At 43.2% G+C, this 25,499-nt stretch overlaps 2 protein-coding genes across 2 annotated transcripts in view; one reads left to right on the plus strand and one right to left on the minus strand.

Annotated features, from left to right (window-relative positions):
• The window catches only part of PEX3 (peroxisomal biogenesis factor 3), a 43,212-nt gene extending 40,784 nt beyond the window's left edge, over nucleotides 1–2,428 (plus strand). The window contains exon 12 of the mRNA XM_080664009.1: nucleotides 316–2,428. Coding sequence (XP_080520135.1) covers nucleotides 316–399 — 84 coding nt within the window. The 3' untranslated portion in view covers nucleotides 400–2,428. The remainder of the gene's footprint in view (nucleotides 1–315) is intronic.
• Nucleotides 2,429–3,920: 1,492 nt separating this feature from the next.
• Nucleotides 3,921–19,612, minus strand: FUCA2 (alpha-L-fucosidase 2). Its single transcript, XM_080664008.1, has 7 exons — nucleotides 19,352–19,612; nucleotides 12,727–12,914; nucleotides 9,503–9,842; nucleotides 7,976–8,186; nucleotides 7,320–7,510; nucleotides 5,748–5,856; nucleotides 3,921–4,980 (listed from the first exon to the last, which is right to left on the minus strand). Exons 1-7 carry the CDS (start codon nucleotides 19,588–19,590, stop codon nucleotides 4,840–4,842), a joined length of 1,419 nt encoding a protein of 472 aa, XP_080520134.1. The 5' UTR covers nucleotides 19,591–19,612; the 3' UTR covers nucleotides 3,921–4,839.
• Between the last annotated feature and the right edge of the window lie 5,887 nt (nucleotides 19,613–25,499).

The raw sequence follows: 25,499 nt of genomic DNA on the forward strand, positions 1-25,499 counted from the left end.
AGTCATTTGCAAACTTGGAAACTGTATTATAAGTAAAGAATTACTTGCAGTATACCTCAATTCCGAACTACCTCAAGAATGTGCAGTGAGAAGAGTCCCTAGGCGTAAGGGTAAAGATGGCATCCCTCATATAAGAACCTAAACAATAAATATCTCCTAAAATTTATTATAAGAAAAAAATACTCCTTTATTAAATGGTTTTCTTTTTGGCTTTAACACCACAAAACGTATCGCTAAACTCCTTTCTTGATTGCAGAAATGAATTCAGATTATCTACACATTTTTCAGACTAACATTTTATTGTCCTCTTTGTAGGATCTGTTGATGATGGAGCAAGTGAAAGACTTTGCAGCTAATGTCTACGAAGCTTTTAGTACCTCTCAACAACTGGAGAAATGATTTTTTTCTTTCAAAAAACCTACAGTGGAATAATTTACTTTTAAATATACACTGAATAAGTCAACTATATAAATATAGGGTAATGATTTGTTACCAAAATGCCTAATAAAAATATTCTGAAAGTTTTCATTCATAATAAAACAAATTTATTTGGCATCTTATTTTTTAAAGTCATCAACAGACTAGTTTTTGTGGGCATATCTGAATGTACACAGCACACATATCAGAATTTGTTATACCATGGATATTAGTTCCAAACGGACTGAAAACTAAATGTACTAGTAGATACTTGTTTTGTATAATATGAAACTCAGTATACTTTGACATTGATACTGAGGTAAAAATCTCTTTGGGAAATAGGTGTGAAGGTTGGAAAATATGCTATTTAATGAATCAAAGTTCACTGAACTGCAGCATACAGTAGTAAATCAGACTTTTCTCCAGTTACTCCTTAAAGGAATAAATTATGTGTCTTAAATATATTTGATGGAGGACTTTGCTTTTTATGGAAATCAGTGAAATTAACAACCATGATCAGCCTTTACTGTTAACAATCCTTAGAAAATGACATAGTGATTTAGAGGCTAAATTGTGTTGAGGCCGTTTACTCACAGATATTTTAACTACACAGTGTCATTCATTTGTATGTAAATAACTTTAATAACTTACTTTGTATTGATTTTAAGCACAGTGGATATTGCAATAAAGTATTTTAGTAAAATATGGTTTTGTTAATACTTTATAGCCATTAATTTATTTGTTCCATAGCAAACTACATTTTGTTTATCCATTGATCTGTTGATGGACATTTGGGTTGCTTCCACCTCTTGGCTATTATGAATGATGTTCCTATGAGCATGAATGTGCAAATATCTCTTCAAGACCCTACTCTCAATTCTTTTGGATATTTGCCCAGAAGTGGGATTTCTGGATCATGTAGTTCTGTTAAGTTTTAGAGGACCTTCCATACTGATTTTCATAGTGGTTACACCATTTTACAATCCAACAGTGCACGTGGGTTCCAATTTCTTTACATCCTTGCTAATACTAGTTGTTTTGTTTTTTAACAGTAGCCATTCTAATGGCTGTGAGGTGACATCTCATGATTTTGATTTGCATTTCAGTGATTAGTGATCTTCATATTCTTGTTGGCCTTATGTAAATCATCTTTGGCGTAAGGTCTATACAAGTCCTTTGCCCATTTAAAAAAAACCTGTATTGAGCCCAGCCAGTGTTGTTCAGTGGTTAAGCATCGATCAATGAACCAGGAGGTCACAGTTACATTCCTCGTCAGGGCACATGCCCAGATTTCAGGCTCGATCTCTAGTAAAGGGCATGCAGGAGGCAACTGATTAATGATTTTCTCTCATCATTGATGTTTCTATCCCTCCCTCACCTTTCCTCTCTGAAATCAATAAAATTATATTTAAAAAAAATTCCCTACAAACTAAAGCCCTGGACCAGGTGGCTTCACAGGTGAATTTTGCCAAAACCAGATAATGAGTAGAAAGAAATAAAATGGTTGGCCAATATCCCTGATGAACATAGATGCTGACGTCCTCAACAAAATATTAGCAAACTGGATCCAGCAATACGTTGAAAAGATCATACACCATGATCAATTGGGATTTATTCCAGGGATGCAAGGTTGCTACAATATCCATAGCATTTTTGCTGTTATGTTGGGAAGACACTAGTTTTCATGTTTCACTTTAACTGGTAATATAATTGATGTCTTTTAATTTGTTTAGAAAAAAATAAGTAGCATTTCCTTCTGAAAAGAAATAATTCATTTTCTTTAGTAAATCTATAGTGCTATATTTATGTAGGAAATTAGGGCAGAAATAAATCATGTATCATTAGTATATTAGATATATTTTCAGTAATATAAGAATATTTCCAGTAACATCATTTTGTGTTCAACATAAATGTAGCTCAATAGTGGAAGGCAGAAAACGAATTATGAAGTCTCCTCTAAGTCCAGGCTAGACCTGAAGCCCACAGGTAGGGAGTCTATGTCTAAAATGTTAAAAAGAAAAAAAAAAGAAAAAGATTTAAATGTGGGAAGAGGGCAAATGCTTCTTTTCAAAATGTGACAGAATATAATATTTCTTTTTTTTAATATATATTTTATTGATTTTTTACAGAGAGGAAGGGGAAGGTAGAGAGAGTAGAAACATCAATGAGAGAGAAACATCAACCAGCTGCCTCCTGCACACCTCCCACTGGGGATGTGCCCGCAACCCAGGTACATGCCCTTGACCGGAATCAAACCTGGGACCCTTCAGTCCGCAGGCCAACACTCTATCCACTGAGCCAAACCAGTTAGGGCAGAATATGATGTTATTTCTAATAGGGAGATATAACAACTGCATTTTGGGAAACTAGTGAATGTGTGTATAATAAGGATGCATCTCTGGTGACTCTTCCTTTTATTAACCCAGGATTTCATCCAAAGAAAATTTGAGGCTGAACAGATGTGGCCTTCTAAAAATACAAAGTGATCAGCTGAAAATTATCACCTACCATCATCTGCATCTGTAGTTATGACAGTTGAAGAGATGACAAGGTAAAAACCACATGTATTTGAAGTTAATTGACCTTAGACATTACAAATTTGTCTTCTGTCAGTACAGTAGGAACCCTCTTGTCTGGGACCCTTAGTTGTTTGGTTAATCCAAAAAAGTTACTAAAGCAGGAATCATAAAAAATAAATAGCCCTGGCTGGTGTGGCCCAGTTAGTTGGAATGTCATCCTGTGCCTGAATGGTCACAGGTTTGATTCCTGGAAGAGTATGTACTAAAGTGTTAATAGTGGTGATCTGAACAGTGACTTTTCCTTTGAGCATTTCTGTGTTTTAAAATATCTACAGTGAACACTTATTAGTTTTATTACCACAAGGAAAAAAACAATTTTAAAAATAAAGATACAATTACTATAAGCATTGGATATATATATTAGGCCAAATTTATTATATACCTTCCAGTTGTATTAGTCTTCTAGGGTTGCCATAACAAAATGCCACCCACTGGGCAGCTTAAACAACAATAATTTATTTTCTCACAGTTCTGAAGGCGGAAAACTCTAGGTGTCATCCGGTTTGGTTTCCCTTGAGGCCTCGCCTTGGCTTGCAGATGGCCCACCTTCTCACTGTATCCTTACATGGTCTTGCCTCTCTGCCTGTGCATCCCTGGTGACTCTTCCTTTTATAAGGACACCAGTCATATTGGATTAAGGCCCCCACCCCTGATTTTATTTAACCTTAATTATCCCTTTAAATGCCACACCACCAAATACAGTCGCACTGGGGATTAAGGCTTCAACATTTGGAAGCAGACAATTCAGTCCTTTACACCACCAACTGCTAACTTCTCTAAAACAAAAATTTCCAACTCTGAATCGCACATTGAATTAAATTCAATGTGGAGAGACTTTAACAGCAAATATGTGGGAGAGAGAAAATTTCCTCCACCCTTCTAGGTTCTTGCAGCTGGTTTAATCAAATCAACATGAAACATAAGAGAAGATAATCAAATTTAATCACGTGCGTACAGATGAGAACTCCACATACATGAGAGGTTCAGAGACAGGAAGTTAAAATGAGGCATATATGACATTCTGAGCTAAGGTTGAGGAGTAAGGGAAGGCCCATGGAGGCTTCAGAGGGAGGGAAGTCTTTGCAGGATGAAAAGAAAATCAGATGTTCAGTGCTTTGAAGTTTGTCCTGCCCTATTACAGAAAGGTCGTAAAAAGTTATTTCTTTCCACGATGTGTACAACGATGACTGACATTTCTTTGTCAAAAATGTCTTAAATAAAGTGGGAGAACATGTGCAAGGTTTCTGATTGCAGAATTAAGTGGAGATGGTAAAGATGTTAACTGACCCAAGAAGGCTTGTAACAACACTTTCTTGGAATTTTGTGGCTTTTCTCCTTTGTTATTAATATTAATTTCTATATTAATTCTAACAAAATGAAATATCCTGTCAAAGATTTTTTTAAGATATTCTTTGTGTTTACTTTGTAGATGTCAGTTTACTTGAAACATTAAAATGGTGAGAAATATATTTAAAAACAGAACACCAAAAACGTATCTCTGGTGATAACTCTTATTACGGGCAAGTCCCCAAATTTAAATTCCTTAAGGGAGAGATAAAAGTTTCTCATGAGCCTTCAGGGTCTCAATTGTCCTCAGCTCAAAATAATACATTCCGAAGTGGCGCATCTTGGCAAGGCCTGTTCTGAACACAAGGTCACTGGAGAGTTACAACAGTTACTGGGTAATTTAAGGAGTAAGGGGAGAAAGGGGCTGTATTGCTTAAGTAAGTACTTGACTTTTCTTGGCCCATTTTACATTTGCTTTCTCCATGTGCTATAATTATAGAAACCTGGTATTTTCTAGTCTTAGATGTAACTGCAGCATGAACCACTCCGCTGCACATTAGGTCACGTTAGTTAGTGCTAGAGCCCAGCCCCATTTACAAGGCATCTGATGAAAGGTGAGATGTGGCAGTTCCACCATAATGCCATTTTTCTCCAAAGAGATCCATTTAAGTGGCTGTCCATGTCCCAGTAGTTTAACCTGAAATGAAAACACACACACAAGTGTCTCCAGGTGTATTTGTGACTTGCCCACTTTATTGAGAAGGGTGGTTGATATTCCTTAAAAGCATTGTAGACAGAAGATTCATTTTTTACTTTTATTTAGTAGTTCACAAACTGTAATTAAACATTAGATTTCAATTCCATCTTCATTTTGGCCTGATCAACCATAAGCGTTAGAAATGAAATATGAAAATAAGATGCAAGGAGAAGCATGTGGATAATTCACCTCCAAGAAAATTGTTGATTTCTTTAAAATAAGCTATAAAATAGATCTAAATGAACTCAATACCAGACTTAGTGGTTATAACTATTAGATTAACCTTTAACTTTCTCAAAAGTATTTTATGAACTTAACATAGTAAGGCTAAGACTTCTTCCTTTTATTCTAATGTGTTCTGGGTGGGATGTCAGGGGAAGAATACAAATTCCAGTTTTATGAAAAGAATCATTTTGGATGCATACAGCGAACTTGAACAACATAAAATGACTGTAAAGAAGAATATTTTACCTTGATGTGAATGGAGATGATATATCTGCTTTATAAGTTTAGTTTTCTGGGAAATGAAAAAAAATTGTCAAAGGTTCTGGCCAAATACTGCCATTAATGAAGCTTATTTTAAAATTACTCTTACGGGTAAATAAGAAGAGCACATATAAGGATCTCCTTAAAGTTAAACGTTATGTTTTTATCAGGATATTCTAGCCAACAATTTAAAGGAACATAAAGATAAAATTCCCTCTTACCTCTGTTGACCCCAGAGTAGCTTTGGGTTGGCCAAGAAACAACTGTCCTGATGTGGGCCATTTGAGAAACATGGCATAGACCAAGTTTTCTTTAGGTTTTGATGTGTACCTGGTTAAAAGGAGGAGAAAGCATAGTAATATTTCTCATTATTTATAGGTCAGGTCTGAATTATTTACAGAGATACTCTCACAGTAAGGAGGGGAGAGCAGGGCCACCTCAGGTAGGTGATATTGGTAGGAGCCAGACATAGGGCTTTATAGGCCTTGTCCAATGCCTTGGCTTTTTATCTTTATTTATTTTTTTAAAGATATGTTTTTATTGATTTTAGAGAGAGGAAGAGAGAGGGAGGGAAAGATGGAAACATCAGTGATGAGAGAGAATCATTGATCGGCTGCCTCCTGTATACCCCCTACTGGGGATTGAGCCTGCAACCCAGGCATGTGCCCTGACCGGCAATCGAACCATGACCTCCTGGTCCATGGTTCGTGGCTCAAACACTGAGCCACACTGGCCAGGCTTATCTTTACTTATTTAAAGAAAACTTGATGGAATAACTGTTAATGATTGAAAAGTCCCAGATCAGACACCCTCATAGTCAAATATAAGTATAGAAAAAATTTCCACAACCAGATTTAAACTGGGCTCTGTGAAATGAAGGCTTGGTACTGAGTTCTCATTATGGCTTCTCACAGACCCAAAGTTCTAAAATTCTACAACCAGGTGCTTCTGTCTGCATTGACTTAGTTTATTTTCTTCAATGAGCTTACAATTTTTTTAAGTCACAATTCAAGTGAAATCAAAGAACAGTTAGTCTAACCTTTTGATTTATACTTGATCAGCTATACTCACTTTGGTAGCAACACAAGGTGAATTTTTAGAGCTCTACTCATACTACTCTTATGTATATATAAAATCCCACATTAGAAACCATCACATATGCAGAGTCAGATTCAGGTTCTCATTGGCCCACCTAACCTTCCAAATCTCAGATAGGAGCCTGAGGCAAGGCTTTCAAAGAATAATACAATAAAAAGAAAAATTATCAAGTTAAGATAATTAATTTTAAAGAAACTTAAGGTTTAGATTTACTTGGATACTATGAACAAGTTACAATTATTTTAATCAACTTAACTAGTGATGTTATTGGAGCTGATTTTTAATATTTTTTCATGCCCTTTGGCACTTTTGCTTGCTAATTTGATGTAATATGACATCTGCAAATGTTAGAATTTACTTAACTGACTAACCAGAAATCTCTCTTTTGGATTAACCACTCAAGGTTTTTCAATTTTCTAAATGGCTTATAATTTTTATAAGAGTTAACTACTTTTCACCAAAATTTGTCCACTATTAGGAGGTATCTAGAGATGATTTGAGCTCAATTTGCTAAACAGTAAGTGTTCAAAAACATGCTTCCCCTTCTTTCTCTTCATAGAAAATAAAGTTTAGAAAGTGTTTTGCATAGAAAGGCATTCATCCAATTTCCTTTTTTATCCTATTTTTCTCTATATCTCTGAGAAAATTTAAGTACCTTCTTCTATCAGATAGCACTGGTAATAAGAATAACTTACCACACATCTGGGGTGACAGTATCATTCTGGGATCTCCAAGTGTTGGTTTCATAAATGGCTTCTCCATTGACTTTTAGCCAGGTCCCCATTTGCCTTAATCGCTCCTCAAAAATTGGAGAAATGGTGCCATCCTTAGTGGGCCCAATATTCATCAGAAGATTTCCTCCACATGAAACTGTTTCTACAAGTTGCTAAAAAAAATTAAGAATACATATAGTTTTTAGAGAGATAAAGCAATTCCATCACAAATGTATTAATATGTTGTATTTATGGGTTTACACATGAATATTTGGTCACTATCTAGGACAGTGGTCGGCAAACTCATTAGTCAACAGAGCCAAATATCAACAGTACAACGATTGAAATTTCTTTTGAGAGCCAAATTTTTTAAACTTAAACTTCTTCTAACACCACTTCTTCAAAATAGACTCGCCCAGGCTGTGGTATTTTGTGGAAGAGCCACACTCAAGGGGCCAAAGAGCCGCATGTGGCTCGCGAGCCGCAGTTTGCCAACCACTGATCTAGGAGAACAAGCATGGAAGACAGAACAGTGCCCTGAATTTATAAGCCACTGAGCTATACAAACAAAAAATGATTCTCACACACCCACACTATTAAGAATATTACCATAATTGTTACTAGACATTTCACTGTACCTTCACCAATTCTTCAATTGTAAGATAGTCACGGATTCCTGCATTCCTCCTGTAGCCCCAGGAAAACTTGTCTATTGTCATGCAGTTTTCCCACTTGTGTGGCAGAAGATGTCCTGGGTTATACCGGTCACTGCAGGTATAGTAGCCACCATGCTTACAGATGCTACCAGCTCCCCAACGGTCATTGGTGACTACTGTGTCCCGAACTGGGCTGGAATGAAAAACATACTTTTTAAAAACAAAAAGTAAAAATTTTCAACACAAGAGGAAATGTCACTGAAAAGAGGTCTGACTGAAATCCACTCCTAAAAATGCACTCTAGTGTAATATAATACAAAGCCCATGGTTTTGAAGTCAAACGGACCTGGGCTGACTGCAGTCCTGTCTCTGTCACTTTCTAAGCTTCCTATCCTATAGCAAGGTACCTAATTCCTCTGAATAAACAATTTCTTCAGCTCTCATTAGAATAGAAAAATTTATATAAAACACCTACTCCATGCCCAGCACATACAGCATAAATAAGAGTATTATACTACTTTTTGAAGCTTCCCCCCCAATATTGTGAATGATACCCAAAACTTCACAATGAAGACATTTTTCTCACCATTGACTGAATCATCTCATCTCTTTCCCATACAATTGTGCCTAGTACTGAAACATTTCAAGTAAGTCAACTTGCAATCATGAAATTCACTGTGGTATGAAATACCCTACAATATTGTTTCTCATAAGAGGTGGTACCTCCAGCACCTCTCTACTTAGAGGGGACCGTTCTAATTCACAAATTGAAGAGGATGACTTCCAGTCTTTCCCATTGGAAGGGGTACCTGAAGAAACTGCTGTTCTAAATAGCAAGGCCTATCCAGAGTATTTGTATGTTGGTCCTTTGTGGGCCCAGGGAACACAACAGAACACTCCCTGACTTCATAACACAGTACCAAGTACCTTCTGGTTACAAATATAAATTTGTTCCATCTAGTTTAAGCCTAATAGCAGAGCTCAGTCAGAACTCCCTATGCCAATGGGACAGGCTGGAATATGCTAGAAAGCAATGGGAAAGAACAGGAAGAGGTGAGAATGATGAAGGAAAAAAGGAGACAGACAAGGGGGACATTGACTGGTCATCAAAGAGTAAGAGGATGAAAAGAAGAAGCAATTAGAGGGACTGAAAAGCACATAAGCAGAAACAGTCATGGGTAAATTGAGCTGTCCCAGAACAGGAGATGAAAAGGGGGACCCACATAATTAATGTCTTCAAAATTCTGCATTCTGTGATTTTTGGTCTGTCTTCAAAATCAGACTATTGAATTGTATTTGACTCCTGATTTGTAACTCTTGATTTGTAATTCTTGATTATTTTGAGTAAATATTGATATATCTAATAAGAATTATTTATAATGATTTCCTTCCCCATACCATACCAGTACATGAGCCTGAAAGGAAATATTTCAAGAAGCAAGGGAATGAAATGTTATGCATGTATTAGGAACATTTAAGGTCGCTACAGCAGTCCAACAGCATACACGCCTTTCATTGTACAGCCAAGCTAAGAAACCTGTGCTGTTCCAGTAGCAATCGGGCGCCCCTCCATCGCCATCTGCCCACAGGACCTCTGGCAGGTACTTGTTCACCAACTCGTAGAGTTCGGGCTGCATCTTAGAAACTGGAAACTGTCGCTTCTGGAAGGAGCTGGATTCATCATCAAGGAAAAGCGGATGAAACCACTCAAAAAGGGAATAGTAGAGTCCAAAACGCAGGTCAGTCCTGTTCCTAATGGCTACCTCCAGTTCCTTGACGATGTCCCTTGTGGGCCCCTCATCTACAGCATTCCAGTTCCACGAGTGCTGGGAGCCCCACAAGGTGAAGCCTGCACAATTAGGTTAACAACCTGTGTAAGTAGGTCCACTTTATTTTAGGTAAATCTCTACCTATGCAAATGCAAAAACATATCTAATCATACACATGGTATATAAATAACTGCTTCTACAAACAACTGTTATGGCAATTTTTTTCATGACATATATTCTGCTTTTATATGAGCAACAAATGAGAATTTAAACAAGGTAAACCAACGTTTTTATTTTTATTTTTATTTTTTTATATTTTATTGATATTCTACAGAGAGGAAGGGAGAGGGATAGAGAGCTAGAAACATCGATGAGAGAGAAACATCGATCAGCTGCCTCCTGCACACCTCCCACTGGGGATGTACCTGCAACCAAGGCACATGCCCTTGACCGGAATCGAACCCGGGACCCTTCAGTCCACAGGCCGACGCTCTATCCACTGAGCCAAACCGGTTTCGGCTAAACCAACGTTTTTAAAACCAAGGTTTTAACTCTCACCTGGCTGGCGTGGGTCAGGGGTTGAGCTTTGAACTATGAAGCAGGAGGTCATGGTTCGATTCCCGGTAAAGGGCACATGTTCGGGTTGCGGGCTCAATCCCCAGTATGGGGCATGCAAGAGGCAGCCGATCAATAATTCTCTCTCATCATTGATGTTTCTATCTCTATCCCTCCCCATCTCCCTTCCTCTCTGAAATCAATAAAAACATATTTAAAAAATAAAAAATAAATAAAAGTAACTCTCGGGGTACTGACAAGATATGTAGAGTCTAATCTGTCTTCTGTGTTTTCCCTCGTAGAATATAAGCTCCTTGAGGAATGGCATCATGTCTGTCCTGTTCCCTATTATAGTCCCCGCCAGCTGCAAGCACTGGGTCTAACACGAAATCAGCAATCAACATTAGGAGGTCACAGCTAAGATTAAAGTAGATTCCCCGATTTTAGGGTTATTTTATTATGGTGTGATTCTTAGAACGCTGGTGCTCCTTGTGAAGCAGTAAATCTTTTCACGAGAGGGTGAAGTGGGGGTGAGTAGGACTCTAGTCTGTACTTTAAAATACTCGACCCACCATTTGTAATCTCATCCTACTCTAAAGTTGTAAGCTTAGATGTTGCTCTTAAATTACCTAAAAGTGAATTATCTACGAACCAAATAGGTCCTTCCATGCTGTCTGGAAGGTGCAGTGTGGATATTTTAAACCCTGATTCAAAATGTTTCAACTTGTCAGACCCTAAGGTCAAGCAGTGCTGAAACCACATGGGTCTTCAGCTCAGTGTCAGCACTGTGCGCTCACACAGTGGTCTTCCTGCCTAACAAGCCCAGCAGGATCTGTTCCATGAGCATGAAAACATCTAATAGCATGGGTCCTAGAAAGTTTATAAATGTGAGCTTCATCATCTGTCCTCACAGTTTGACTAAGAGTGATTTTGTCTGTTAGTTTAATAAGCTCACTGTGTAATACCTTGTCCTTACAGCTCGGAGAAGTTCTAAAAGCAAGAAAATCAACACATTCACAAACAAATACACATCATAAATATTCATCCAATAGGAAAAACATCTATAGGGAAAAATCATTAAGCCGCTAGAATTTGGGCAAAGAGGAAAATATTCTAAGATAATTCCAGATTTGTGGTTTTAGTTCTTCCCTCCTACTCCCCTCCCCACCCCTGAAGGAAGTAATGGGGCAAGATTTCTTATACCAAGGCAAAGATGATCTTGCAGAGGAAATTGCCAAGTGAATTAACATTAAGTTGGAACAATAACAATTTATTGATGCTTCCTTGATCTTATAAATACTTGAATGTTGAATGATAATGGGTGAAAATGATCCTATTAATGTAGGACCACAGTGATGATTAACTTTATGTGTCAATTTGACTGGGCCATAGGGTACCCAGGTATTTGGTTAAACATTATTCTTGGTATGTCTATGAGGGTATTTCCACATGAAATTAACATATGAATAGATAAACTGAGGAGTAAAGCAGATTGCCCTCCCCAAAGTTGTAGGCCTCATTCAATCTGTTGAAAGCCTAAATAGAATAAACAGCTGAGTTAGAAAGAATTCTTTCTCTGCTTGTCTTTGAGCTGAGATATTGGACTTCTCCACCTTTGGACCCAGCTTGAAAAAGAACCTACATCATTAACTCTCCTGGTTTTCAGGCCTTCAGACTCAGGCTGGAACTACACCATCAGTTCCTGTGTCTGGACCACTCAGCCTCCATAATTGTGTGAGTCAATTTCTTGTAATAAATCTTTTTATAGCTATTATACTTCCTATTGGTTCTGTTTCTCTGGAGAACCCTGACTAACACACCACTGTGTTTCTTTGAGATATTCTTCCATTTCTGATATTTCTGGGCACCATTATAGTTCCATAATCCTTTTTCTTTCAGGTAATCTGTGTCACTTTCATCACTAGCAAATTGTCCACCATTTGGTCATGTAAGAGTTGGCCAAAAGCATGGTGGTGTGTGTCAGTAATAACACAAGACTACAGCGGCCTTACCCCATGATGCCTTCCCAGAATGCATTTCAGAGGTGAAATGAAAGGAAAGAGCAGAATTCCAATTATAAACTTTGACCTGCAACCCACATCCCATTTCAAATAGCTTTAATCAAATTTTGGAAATATTGCTAAATATGCCTATAACAAAAATGTGATCTCCTCCCCCGCCCCACCGCTGTTATGTGGAGGGTATGATCTTTCTGCATGCCTAATGCCTCTTAATTGGTGGAACATGTGGTCCCTTAAGTTATAAGCAAATGTCAGTAACCACTTAAGGTTGATCCCAAGAGAATACTCTGGTTTTTGTATAGATGACCTTGCTTTAGTTTCTGCTTCCAAATGAACTACTTTACATTTCATAACCATCGTCCAATTTGCAAATGTTGCAGTTACTTACCCTCATGATGTTTGGAAGTTAAAACAACATATTTGGCACCAGAAGCCTGAAAAATATCTGCCCACTGGTTCGCATCAAAAAACTTTGCTGTAAATAGTGGTCCAAAATCTTCATATTTGAAATGAGGAGGGTAATTATTTTTCATAAAGTCCACAAATGTTTGTATTTTTTCCTTTTGCCAATACCACCTAAAGGGACGAAGAGGAACAGCACATAAAACATATAAACATTTGCAATGATCGGGCCAGCTCCCTTTACTAATTCTCCTCTCAAATATTACCCAGATTCACTTTTTCACTTCCCCATTAGTTTGACATTTCCTTAAAGAAAGTTTATGTAAACCAAAATTCCCCTCGTTTTCCACCTATCCCTCTGTGAAGTCCGCTCAACTCATAAACTAGAACATTCTAGACAACCCAGCCATGCATTTGCTATTAATCCCCACTTTTAAATAACAACATGTAGTATATATCTTTGTAACGTAAGTGAGGAAAGCTTCAAGGGGAAAACTAAGTGCCTAAAACATAACATGGATCTATTTTATTCACTAACAGAGAACAAGTTGGGGAGTAGGCAACAGTAAAATTAAGAAGATGCTGCTATTTTAATCTATTGACTCAACCTTCAAGGATTCCTTGTTATCTGCATTTATTTTGAGCAATGAGGCCCAAATTTCCTAAGCAAGGCTTCATGAGGAAAACTGTATCAAAAACATAATTTTACATTCTAGACAGATGTAGCAGTAACTTTCCTTATGAAACAGCCTCAAGCCCCATCTCTGACCCATCTTCACTTTTCCCACCACCACCAGTCAGATACATAATTTTCCAGCTTCCACTGCAGCTTGGACATGGGCATGTGACCCATGCTGGTCAATGGAATGTAAGGGGATGCCAACTTGAAAGATTCTGGGAAATTAATAATAAGAAAAACTGGCCTTTCTGCCTTTGGACAAAGTTATGTCAAGTTATGGCCGGCTACCATCATGAGACCATGAAAGAACAAGTCAAGAGGCTGAGGACGACAGAAAGCGTCTATGTCTTTGATTTCATCAATGAGCCAACTACTTCGAATTCTCCTTATGTATGCTAACAAGCCCCTACTATCGCACATTTTATTTGGGTTTTCTATACCTTGAAGTAAAAGTATCCTAATTGATCCACGACACATTTGTACCTTTTAAACTGAACTACAGAAGAAAAACTGGGACACTCAGAAAGTTGAACAAGGATAAGGGATTTCTCCTATTTCCTCCTAGTACAGTCTAATTTGAACCAGCATTCTCTATATTGTCTAGAGCCACTTCTCAAATTTCATCCAAATGGACAAGAAAAGAGGCACTTGAACAGTCCATCATTTATATTTGGTTTTGCATTGCCTATAAGGACAGCCAGATATACTCATCGGTACTGTTGACTGCCCACAAGTCAAACTGGGAAGGGGAGCAGAGGTTTAGAAAAGATACAAGGGGAAACCATGATAATTAAAGAATCATCTACAGCAGTGGTCGACAACCTTTGGACCTCACGGACCACCAGTTGGCAACGACAGGTCTACAGGGTTAATGCACTTACAGACCATCAGAAATATACTCTATCTTGTTTTGTTTGAGAAGTATTTTTATTGTTCTCGGTCACAAAAAAAAGCCCTGTGTTCACAGGTAGAAAATAAAAATAAGAATAAAATTATTCAAAACTAGTTTGTGGCAGAGCATTGGTCTCAATTAACAAACATTAAATCCTCTTCTAGCACCAAATGTATAATTTACCCAATCTTCATAGTTGAACAAAATGATAACTTAAAATATAATGTATTATCCTATCTAATAAAATAGTAATATGCAAATTGACGGTCACTCCAACAAACAAGATGGCCACCACCATATGGTCAAAGATGGCCACCCCCATGTAGACACAAGATAGCTGCCACAAGATGGCCAGCAGGGGAGGGCAGTTGTGGGCGATCAGGCCAGCAGGAGAGGGCAGTTGTGGGCAATCAGGCCTGCAGGGGAGGGCAGTTAGGGGTGACCAGGCTGGCAGAGGAGGGCAGTTGGGGGCAACCAGGCCTGCAGGGGAGGACAGTTGGGAGGGACCAGACCTGCAGGGGAGAGCAGTTGGGGCAACCAGACCTGCAGGGGAGGGCAGTTAGGGGTGACCAGGCCAGCAGAGGAGGACAGTTGGGGGCAACCAGGCCTGCAGGGGAGGACAGTTGGGAGGGACCAGACCTGCAAGGGAGGGCAGTTGGGGTGATCAGGCCTGCAGGGGAGGGCAGTTGGGGGGACCAGGCCAGCGGGGGAGGGCAGTTAGGGGTGACCAGGCCAGCGGGGGAGGGCAGTTGGGGGGACCAGGCCTGCAGGGGAGGGCAGTTGGGGGCAACCAAGCCGGCAGGGGAGAGCCGTTAGGGTTGACCAGGCCAGCAGGGGAGGTCAGTTGGGGGAAACCAGTCCTGCAGGGGAGGGCAGTTGAGGGGACCAGGCCTGCAGGGGAGGGCAGTTGGGGGGAACCAGGCCAGCAGGGGAGGGCAGTTAGGTGTGACCGGGCCAGCAGGGGAGGGCAGTTAGGGGTGACCAGGCCTGCAGGGGAGGGCAGTTGGGGGTGACCAGGCCTGCAGGGGAAGACAGTTAGGGGTAACCATTCCTGCAGGGGAGGGCAGTTGGGGGCAACCAGGTCGGCAGGGGAGGACAGTTAGGGGCAACCAGGCTGGCAAGGGACTGCAGTTAGGGGTTACCGGACCAGCAGGGGAGGGCAGTTTGGGGCAACCAGGCCTGCAGGGGAGGGCAGTTAGGGGTGACCAGGCTGGCAGGCGAGGGCAGTTAGGGGCAATCGGGCCAGCAGGCAGGTGAGCAGTTGGGACCAGCAGTCCTGGATTGTGAGAGGGATGTCGGACTGCCCATTTAGGCCTGATCCCACTGGGCAGTCAGACATCCCTCGAGGGGTCCCAGATTGGAGAGGGTGCAGGCTGGGCTGAGGGACACACACCGCGCCCCACCCCCCGCACGAATTTTGTGCTCCGGGCCTCTAGTCTTATATAATAAAAGCCTAATATGCAAATCAACCAAACAGCAGAATGACCGGTCGCTATGACATGCACTGATCACCAGGGGGCAGATGCTCAATGCAGCGCCGCTCAGCCAGAAGCCGGGCTCATGGCTGGCGAGCACAGCAGCAGTGGCGGGAGCCTCTCCCGCCTATGCTGCAGGTGGGTGTTAAGGAGTGAGGGGTCCCAGACTGCGAGAGGGATGTCTGACTGCCAGCTTAGGCCGGGGGGCGGGCCTAAGCCGGTAGGCAGACATCCCCCAAGGGGTCTCAGACTGCGAGAGGGTACAGGCTGGGCTGAGGGACCCCCCCCCCCACCAGTACACGAAATTTCATGCACTGGGCCTCTGGTATTTAATAAAAGAAGAAAAAAATCTGCTCATTTAGGTACCTAGCAAATGTGAAACATTTCAAAAAGAACTTCCAACTATCTTACAGCACAAAATTGCACATACATATTTATAGCTTCCTAAAGTAAATATGTTTGGGAATACATGGTATGGGAAGAAAGAAGCCCTTGTTTTGTAGTTGATTTCAAAAGAGTAGATCAGGCGTCCTCAAACTCATGCGGCCCGCCGAGGACATTTATCCGGCCCGCTGGGTGCCGCTGCCTGTCCTGCTTAGCAGCTGACTCGTCCCGGGACCGCAGTGCGCATAGGAATTTGTTCATAGTTTTTTCTTTTTAAACTATAGTCCAGCCCTCCAACGGTCTGAGGAACAGTGAACTGGCCCCCTGTTTAAAAAGTTTGAGGACCCCTGGAGTAGATGAACAGTATTCCATTTCTTACACAACTGGCCTAACTTAACAAAGGTTACTGGTTGCAGAAAGTCATGTCTTTGTAGAAAACAGTACAATGTATACTATGAAATATGTAGATTTTATACTATATACTACATATACTAGTTGTATATATTAAATTTGATGTACACTATATGATATGTATAATATAAAGTAGATTTAAATAGTCATTATTTTTATTTTACTTAGGAATATATATATATATATATATACACACACACACACACACACACACACACACACACATACACATATATATATACTAGAGGCCTGGTGCATGAAAATTGTTGGGGGGGGAGGGGGGAGGTCCCTCAGCCCAGCCTGCACCCTCTCACAGTCAGGGCATGCCAGAAGCCGATCATGGTTTTATTAGTAGAGAGATGTGGATGGGGAATCCGGAAGGCTGGTCAACCTTAATTGCTCTGAAAGGTCAGGGCTAATCACTCAGTGTTTGATTGAGACATTGGTAGTTGAAGCAGCCTCCACCTGTTAGTCTTATGATTGGCTATTATTGGAATTTCCTGCCTGAGGGATATGGGTGTATCCCATAATCTTAATAAAAGGGATGGCAAAGCCAGAGCGAGTAGTAGTCCTTCCTTGGGCTTCCGCCGGGCCCCCATTTCCCAAATTAATGCTTTTCTAGTCTCTCTTCATTTGTGTGCGGCCTACTCCAGAACCCGAACCCTAAACCTGAACCCTGAACCACACTGGACGTGAAAGGGGTTCCCACAAGGGAGCTCTTGGACCATGTCTGACTGAAGGCTTAGTGCTGCTGCAGAGGCTCCCGCCACCACTGCTGGACTCACGAGCAGTGAGTCTCGCTCAGGGCTTCTGGCTGAGCTGCCCTCCCCCTGTGGGAGCCCACTGACCACAGGGAGCAGCTCCTGCATTGAGCGTCTCCCCGCTGGTGGTCAGTGCGCATCATAGCAACCAGTCCTTCTACCACCGTTGGGTCAATTTGCATATTAGACTTTAATTATCCTAATAAAAGAGTAATATGCAAATTGACCATCACTCCAACACACAAGATGGCTGCCCCCATGTGGTCAAAGATGGCTGCCCCCAAGTGGACATAAGATGGCCACCACAAGATAGCCAGCAGGGGAGGGCAGTTGGGAGGGACCAGGCTTGCAAGGGAGGGCAGTTGTGGGCGATCAGGCCTGCAGGGGAGGGCAGTTAGGGGTGACCAGGCCTGCAGGGAAGGGCAGTTGGGGGGGACCCAGGCCTGCAGGGGAGAGCAGTTGAGGGGGACCAGGACTGCAGGGGAGGGTAGTTAGGGGTGACCAGGCCTGCAGGGGAGGGCAGTTAGGGGCAATCAGGCTGGCAGGGTATCAGTTAAGCATCAATCAGGCTGGCAGGGGAGTGATTAGGGGATGGTCAGGCTGGCAGGCAGAAGCGGTTAGGGGCAATCAGGAAGGCAGGCAGGCGAGCAGTTGGGAGCCAGCAGTCCTGGATTGTGAGAGGGATGTCCCAGATTGGAGAGGGTGCAGGGTGGGCTGAGGGACACACCCCCCCCCCGTGCACAAATTTCATGCACTGGGCCTCTAGTATAAGATATATATATATATATATATATATATATATATATATATATCTTATATATACAGTATATATATCATATATACACACACACACACACACACACACACACTGAGTGGCCAGATTATTATGATCTCTGAATGCGTAATAATCTGGCCCCTCAGTGTATATCCTATATAATTAAAGGCTAATATGTAAATTGTCCCCTCAACCAGGAGTTCAACCAGAAGACAAGCCGGCCCACCACCCATGTCCCCTCCCACTGGCCAGGCTGGCCGGACCCCACCCATGCACGAATTCATGCACCGGGCCTCTAATATATATATATATGTGTGTGTGTATACACACACACACACACACACACACACATATATATACATACACACACATATATATACACACACACACACTGAGTGGCCAGATTATTATGCGTTCAGAGATCATAATAATCTGGCCACTCAGTGTATATCTTATATATATAAGATATATCATATATATAAGATATATATATATATATCATATATATAATATATATATATATATATATATATATATATATATATATATATATATGATAGCATTTATCTTGAAGAATTTAACACGAAGTATTTAATCAGGAAAGATATGTGAAACGCTTCAAAGTTGTAAGAGATTACATGCACATTCTTACACAGGCAAGGTAGAATCTAAAGGGCAATACTCTTCATATAGTAAGGTGTTATTTTAAAAATTCCTAGAGGCACACATGGTAACATTTTAACTGAAGAGCGAGTGAATTGCCCACATGAACAGATGTTTCTCATACCCATGCATTTATGTTGTCACCATACTTCATGGCAAAACCGCTGAAAATGAGCCAATAGCAGAGAGGACATCGCCCTCTCCAGGGGCAGTTAAGGTGCAAGCTTCAGTGCTCATCATGTGACCCTACACAAGTCGATTAATTTCCGCTAGTTTCGTCGTTGGATGGTTACACTGTAGCGTGATAAATACAAGTTGGCAAATGCAACTATCCAGGAGCTGAGAAGTCAGAGCCACCTTAAGTGCCTGATAATAACTGCAGTCACCCTGAGGAAAAAGTCAATGCTTACCCAGGCCGAAAGCTTACACAATAAATTAGACATTTCACACCCGGAAATTCTAAACGCAGATAACCCACTGGGAGGCGAAACCGCAAGCGGTGGCTAGGTGGTGGCTGGAGGCCGGGGAACAGAAAGAGGGCCCGAGGAGACACGGAGGGAGGCACACTCACCAGAACCATTCGCTCCCGAAACTGGGCACGGAGAACACGCCCCAGTGGATAAAGATGCCGAACTTGGCCTGGTCGAACCAAACGGGCAGCGGTCGGGCGTCCAGGGACTCCCAGGTGGGGTCGAAGGGCGGGACGCCGCGGGCGGGACAGGACGCGAGCAGCAGCAGCAGCAGGTGGAGCGCGAGACCTACCCCTACCCCCACCCCCACCCCTACCCCAGGCAGGGCCAGGGCCGGCATGTTCCCGCCGCTGCGTCCGGGCCAGCTCGCCCCCGGCCTTCTGGAGCGCCGGCTAAGTAGGCTCCGCCTCCTGTCACCTGACCAAACTGTCCGGGAGAAGACATGGTCCCGCTGCAGTCCGGATCCCGAGGTAGTGGCCGCTGTGGGCGGGCGCTGGGGCGGGCTGCCCCAGGAGGGCTGCATTCCTCACTGGCACAGCCTAGGAGCTTCACCCCCACGCCAGCCAGCCCTGTGCCTGCCGAGCTAAGGCTCCCGGTCAGTCTATCCGTTTGGGGGAGGAGAATGAGTCGGGTTTGGGGACCTGTAGGAGGAACTCTCCTCCAGCTGCACGATGATTACAGAGACCTCCCGAGAGGGCAAGGGGACCGACACGCCAGGAATCACGCTTAGCTCTGGGAGCCTGGGTCTGTATCAGGGGACATTCCAACTTTCTCATTCAGGGCGGGGGCCTCGGAATGTGCATTTCACACCAAGCGCTGGTTGCGGTGCTGGTTCCGGCACCAGCTTCTGAGCAGAACTGCATCAGAAACCCAGGCGGGCTAAGGCGGTGACAGTTAGAGACATCTGGTGACACTGTTAGAGGTACCGCTCTCAGACGCCCGGAGGTGCTACCGGTCAGGACTGTCCCCAACCTCGATTCTTGTCTTCTCCTATAAATGAATTTATACGAGAGGCCTTGACTGCGTTGTGATGAAGCCAATTTTATTAAAGCAATTAATGTATGCACCTTTATTGAAGAAGCAAGGCAAGCAAATCTACACATCTGGCTTATGAAGCACAGACGGGCTCTCAGCTAATCAGAAGAGTGAGTTGGGTGGGGTTTTGAGGTGTTATGTACCCTCCTGTCTATAGGTTTCAGAATTCCTCTGCTGACTGTTTTGGTACAGATTAACTCCTTTTATTTTGTTGTGGCCTTCCCAGATTTCATGAGAAGCACCTGGCAATTTTATCTTTCCAAGCATCAAGACAGCTGCCTTCTCTGCTTAGGGAGTAAAATTGCCCTTTTTTCCCTTTCCCCTCCCTGCCTCCTTTCCTGCATTCTCTTGTTTGGGAGGCTTTTAACCATTTGCTCTGGAGTGTCTTGGCTGGGGAAGATAATGGCTTGTTATTTACAAGCTGGCTGCAAATTGCCCACACTGTTTGGCCTTGTTTTAACGTTCCTGTCTCAGTTTCCCTATTCTACTTGCCCTGGAATTTTCCTAGCTCCTTACTGGCCTGTAACAAGACCAGTGGGGTTGAAATAGAAATTTTTATGGGTGAAACAGACAGGTTTAGGGGATTTTTTTAAATTAAGGGGTCCATGGAAAAAACACCTGATTACAGAATTACAAAAGGGTACATTTCCATAAGACAAGGGAAAGGCAGAAGTTACATTTCCAAAAGATAAGGGAATTGGGAGTAGCCAAAGGTCTATATTTACAAAATAAAGAAGGAGGGCCTCACACCTCCCAGGTGAGGTTTGAACTTTGAGCTCAGGAGTTGCTATAGCAACCAAATCAAAGGGGAATGGTGTCAAATCAGGGGATATCGTGGCACAAAAACTGCAGCCTTTATAAACCTGGGATAAAGGAACTTGGTGGGACTCTTTCCCCCTCCCCACATGGGGATCTGTACTTGTTCTTCAATAAATGTCCACCTTTGCTATACCATCTTCCGTCCATGGACAAAGAATCCGGGGAAGACATCCTGCCCAGGGGAACACTGCATGCTCCAGTCCAAAAGTCCCGTATCGGGGTCAACGTTTAAGAAATCCGCAGGCTTGGGAAAAGAAGCCAGACCAGACGTGGAACGATCCATCAAGGGGCATCACCAAGGCTCACATCTCCTCTTCTTATGCTTTCAGAGTAAAGCCAGAACCCCTCCCCCCTTCTGCTCCTGCAAAGCATCTCTCTCCTTCATGGGCCAGTGTCACCTCCTCCCAGCTTTCTGTCAACACCTTCCCTGCCAGACAGTTTACTCCCCGCTGTGTGTTCCCATTAACATCTATTGCCAACCTCTAGCAGAGGATCCAAAAATTGCCTTGTAGTTAGAAGGACACAGCTCTCATTTCTCCTTAGGCTGTGAGCTTCCTGAGGACAGGGATGCCGCTGCATTTAAAGCAGAGGGCAGCACTCAAGGCATGTTGATTGAAGTCCTTCAATGAGTTAGAACTGGGGTTCTAATGATGCGATTCTATGAAAGAGCAAAGACGAGGACTTACAGGAACTTTAACATCACCATTTGTGGCCCGCCATTTGGATTTGTGCAGTTTGAAATCTGAGTCTCCTTCATAGCACATAACTGCACCTTGGACTTGGAAACTGCCTGCAGAACCAGCGCCTCTCTGTGCTGTCGGATTTCAGTTGGTAAGTCACCCAAAGCTTTCATTCTACAACCCTGAACCAGAACTGGGACTTGACAGATGACTGATATGTTACCCATTGTTCTCATCTCGCAGCCCCACTTGCTGACCACTGAGCCAGCTGTCCACCAATTAGAAAACAAATAAGGTGAGTTTGTGGTTTTGTTTCCCTTAGCAACCCATCTCTTTGCTACAAGTTATACCTTTAAAAAACAAACAGACAAAAATCAACTGTTCTCCCACTCCCACCTCGGCACAAGTCTTCAGTTCATACTGTGGGCTAGTCCCTGCATTGCAAATCATATATGGGTAAAACTCTCTTAATTTCTTTTGGAATTTTTGCTGACAAAGGAGATAACGCTAAGTAGCTGTTGCCCTCACTCTCCAGTCTCTGCAAAGACATGCGAGCAGCAGCTGCCGCTGTCACCCCAGGTGTAAGGGCATTCACCCCCTTGGTGCAGTGTTAATGACTCTCCGGGACCACACCTGCACATGAAGAGCCCCAGGCTTCCCAGGTGGAGGGTCTCCTGGGAGAGAGGGATCAGGGTAATCCACTGAACATGCACTACCAACAGCAAGAACCCCAGTTAGTGATAAAGTAGGTGATGAGTTTCATTATTTAGTCTTTGACCCTCGAATGGCCTAGGACCTCAGTGGCACATTTCAACAAAAAGGTGGACCTTTCAGTCACTGCGTCTTGACATCCCTTGAAACAGACTGACATTCCTTGAAACAGACGTTCATGTAATAAGCGTAAACGGCATATTTCACAGTGACAATGAGGTTTTGAACTCTCAGAGGGACAGTAGACATGGCTAGGTGACTGCCATGGGGAGAGGCCTGTCTTCTCATCAAGCCTTTGCCCACATAAACCCCACATTGTGAAGGTTTCCATCTTCCAAACAAATGTATGTTTCAGTCAATAAATGATTTACGTTTCCATGCATTTTGGTTAATCAGCGCTAATCAGACCTTCTGATCTGCTCAAATGCCACTTGGGTCATTTATCATTTCATTGAAGGCAATGAAATATTTTTGCTCAGTAAGTACAACCTTATGAAATTACAACCTCCGTAGGAAATACTGAAAATAGATGAAAGGCCTTCCTTAGTGCCCCAGAGGACACATAAGAATCCTAGAACACCACATGTGGAGCCATTGATACAGGATTTGGAATAAATAAGAAAGAGATTTATTTAGAAATGAAGATGGAGAAGAGATTCTACTGCAAATATACTTGTTAGATGACTAAAAGAATGAAAATCTATGACATATTTTGAAACATGGTCACTTACGGAGCATGCAATAGATTGCACTTCATATTTTATCAGATAATGCAGCAGTTGCCAACCTTTCGGACCTCAGACCACCAGTGGTCCGCGGACCACCAGTTGGCGACCGCTGACTGATAATGCATTACAAACGTACAGTCTTTGCACTTTAAGCTACTGCCAATAAGCAACAGGACCACACTGCACTGAGGCTTCCCCTTGGTATTTAAAGGTTTTGATAGAGGATCCAGATACCTGAGAAAGGCCAGATTCCCCAGGTGCACGTGGCTTTTTTTGGGGGGGCCTTGGGCCTCATTGGGGAACTCTGCCAATGAGCCCTGATCCCATCCTGTGTGAGGTCACCGTGAGGCACTTTGTCCCTGTAGCAACAGGTGTTCCTCACTGTGAAGCCACCATGGTTGGCAGCCACATGCTGGGCAGTGGCAGGTAACTGGGTGCTTACCCTGGTCGCTGCTCCTGATCTGGGTCTCCCAGGCAGACGAGGGCAGGAGGCCAGCCCTGCACAACCCCTTTTGCTGTCGGAGGAAGTCATCGCCATGCTGCTGTCCTCTCAGGGATACCGTCAGCTGCCGTGGCAGAGCTGACGTCTGGGCGAGGCTCTGGAGGGCACACTCTGTATCTCCATGTGGGTCCTGGATGCCTGCCACCACAGCCTCAGCAGATCCCAGATTCCTCTCAAGCGGCCAGTCAGAGAAGTGAAACAATTGCCTCACCGCTGACATCAACACAGTCTCGCTCTGGAAATGCACAAGAACAACATTCAAACTGAGCCCACTTCGTCCTTTATATGGTAAATAGCCCAGTTTATGGTAGAACAAGCAGATGACATGGGGGAAATAGCATCCTCCCTTTACTGGCCTGGGGAAGAGAAGGAGGAATGAAGGAGGAGGCCACAGGGCTCAGGGGAGGCAGGAGAGCAGCAGGACCCACAGGTTGGCAGCCAGGCCCCTTGGACCACCACACCAGCTCCTGCCTCTACCTCGGGGCTGCGTGATCCCTGGGGAGTCATTCAGCATCTCTGGGCCTTGGTTTCTGCACCAATTGCATGTGAATGATAGTGGTATGTCTTCCCTAGAATTGCTGTGAAAATTAAATCATGCAAAGCACATATGAAGCCTCCTCGAAGTGCAGACTACTGAGGGGAGGCTAAGGGACAGGCATTTCTGTCTGGGATCCCACTGAGGACCCCAGAGGAAGGCTCTGAGGCTGACTGGCAGATTTCACGAGGTGAAGCTGTGTGGTCAGGTGAAGGGAGAGGCTGCTGTATAGCTTTCCCTGATGACCTTGAAACTCAAGTGATACACACGAGACCCAGAAGTCGCTGAGAACCTAACAGGGAATCTGGCCCCAGTGGTTCCCTGTGGCAGGCCTCTGTGCCGAGTATATGGAGTTCGTAGCCATCCTCAGAGGTCTCCAGCTCACCAGTAAAAGCTGAGGCGGGCCCACGAGAGACCAGATCGAATTGTAGCAGCTTCAGGCTTCATCTGGGAGCACCTACAGGAGCGTGTGGTTACCCCAGCACTGGGGGGGCGTCACCAAGGCCTTCCTGCCTGCAGCCCCTTCCACCTCAGGGAAAAGCAAGGCCTGGGGAAGCATCTGAGACTCGGAGTGGTTTTACCCAAAGGAGAACCTCAATATTTGCTGAAGAGGCTGTTTAATTTGCAGGACTTGTCTACACTTCATCTGGTTGAACAATCCGTTTTGGCCACCCACCACCTGGCGTGTGCATGGGGGAGACGGACAGTATGCTGCGCTGCGAAGGCGGGCAGCTTGGCTACCTACAACACAGAGGAGCCACATGTTCTCTGCACGGTGGGTTCCGCCAGGTAACCTGAGGAGCCTGAGCTTCCAAATGTGCAACACATCTGCCTTCTCTTGCACTCCTTCCCAGTGTCCACGGAAAGATGAATGCTCCAATCAGGGCCTGTCCATGGAGGCCCAGCTCAGGGGGAAAGGGTCTGTGTCCCACCTCAATCTCCTCCCGGGCCTCCTGGCTGAGGGGGACAACCTGCTCCTGGCTGCGTGGGTCAGAGCACAGAGGGAAGTTTCCATAGCCCTGGTTAGAAGGGGCCAGGTCCTTGGAGCAAGAAGAAGCAAAAATAAAAAAAAAAAGAAAGAAAAGAAAAAAAGAAGAAAGAAAAGAAAGAAAGAATTTACAAGACCATGAAACTTAAAAAAAAAAAAAAAGTAAACAAATTGGAGAAACAAAGAGTGCCTAAAATTCGAATCAGAAAGGAACTACAATGCAATACAAAGAAAAGCATACAATGTGCAAG

Source organism: Plecotus auritus (assembly GCF_963455305.1).
Source record: "Plecotus auritus genome assembly, chromosome: 4".
In the NCBI taxonomy this organism is placed as follows: domain Eukaryota; kingdom Metazoa; phylum Chordata; class Mammalia; order Chiroptera; family Vespertilionidae; genus Plecotus; species Plecotus auritus.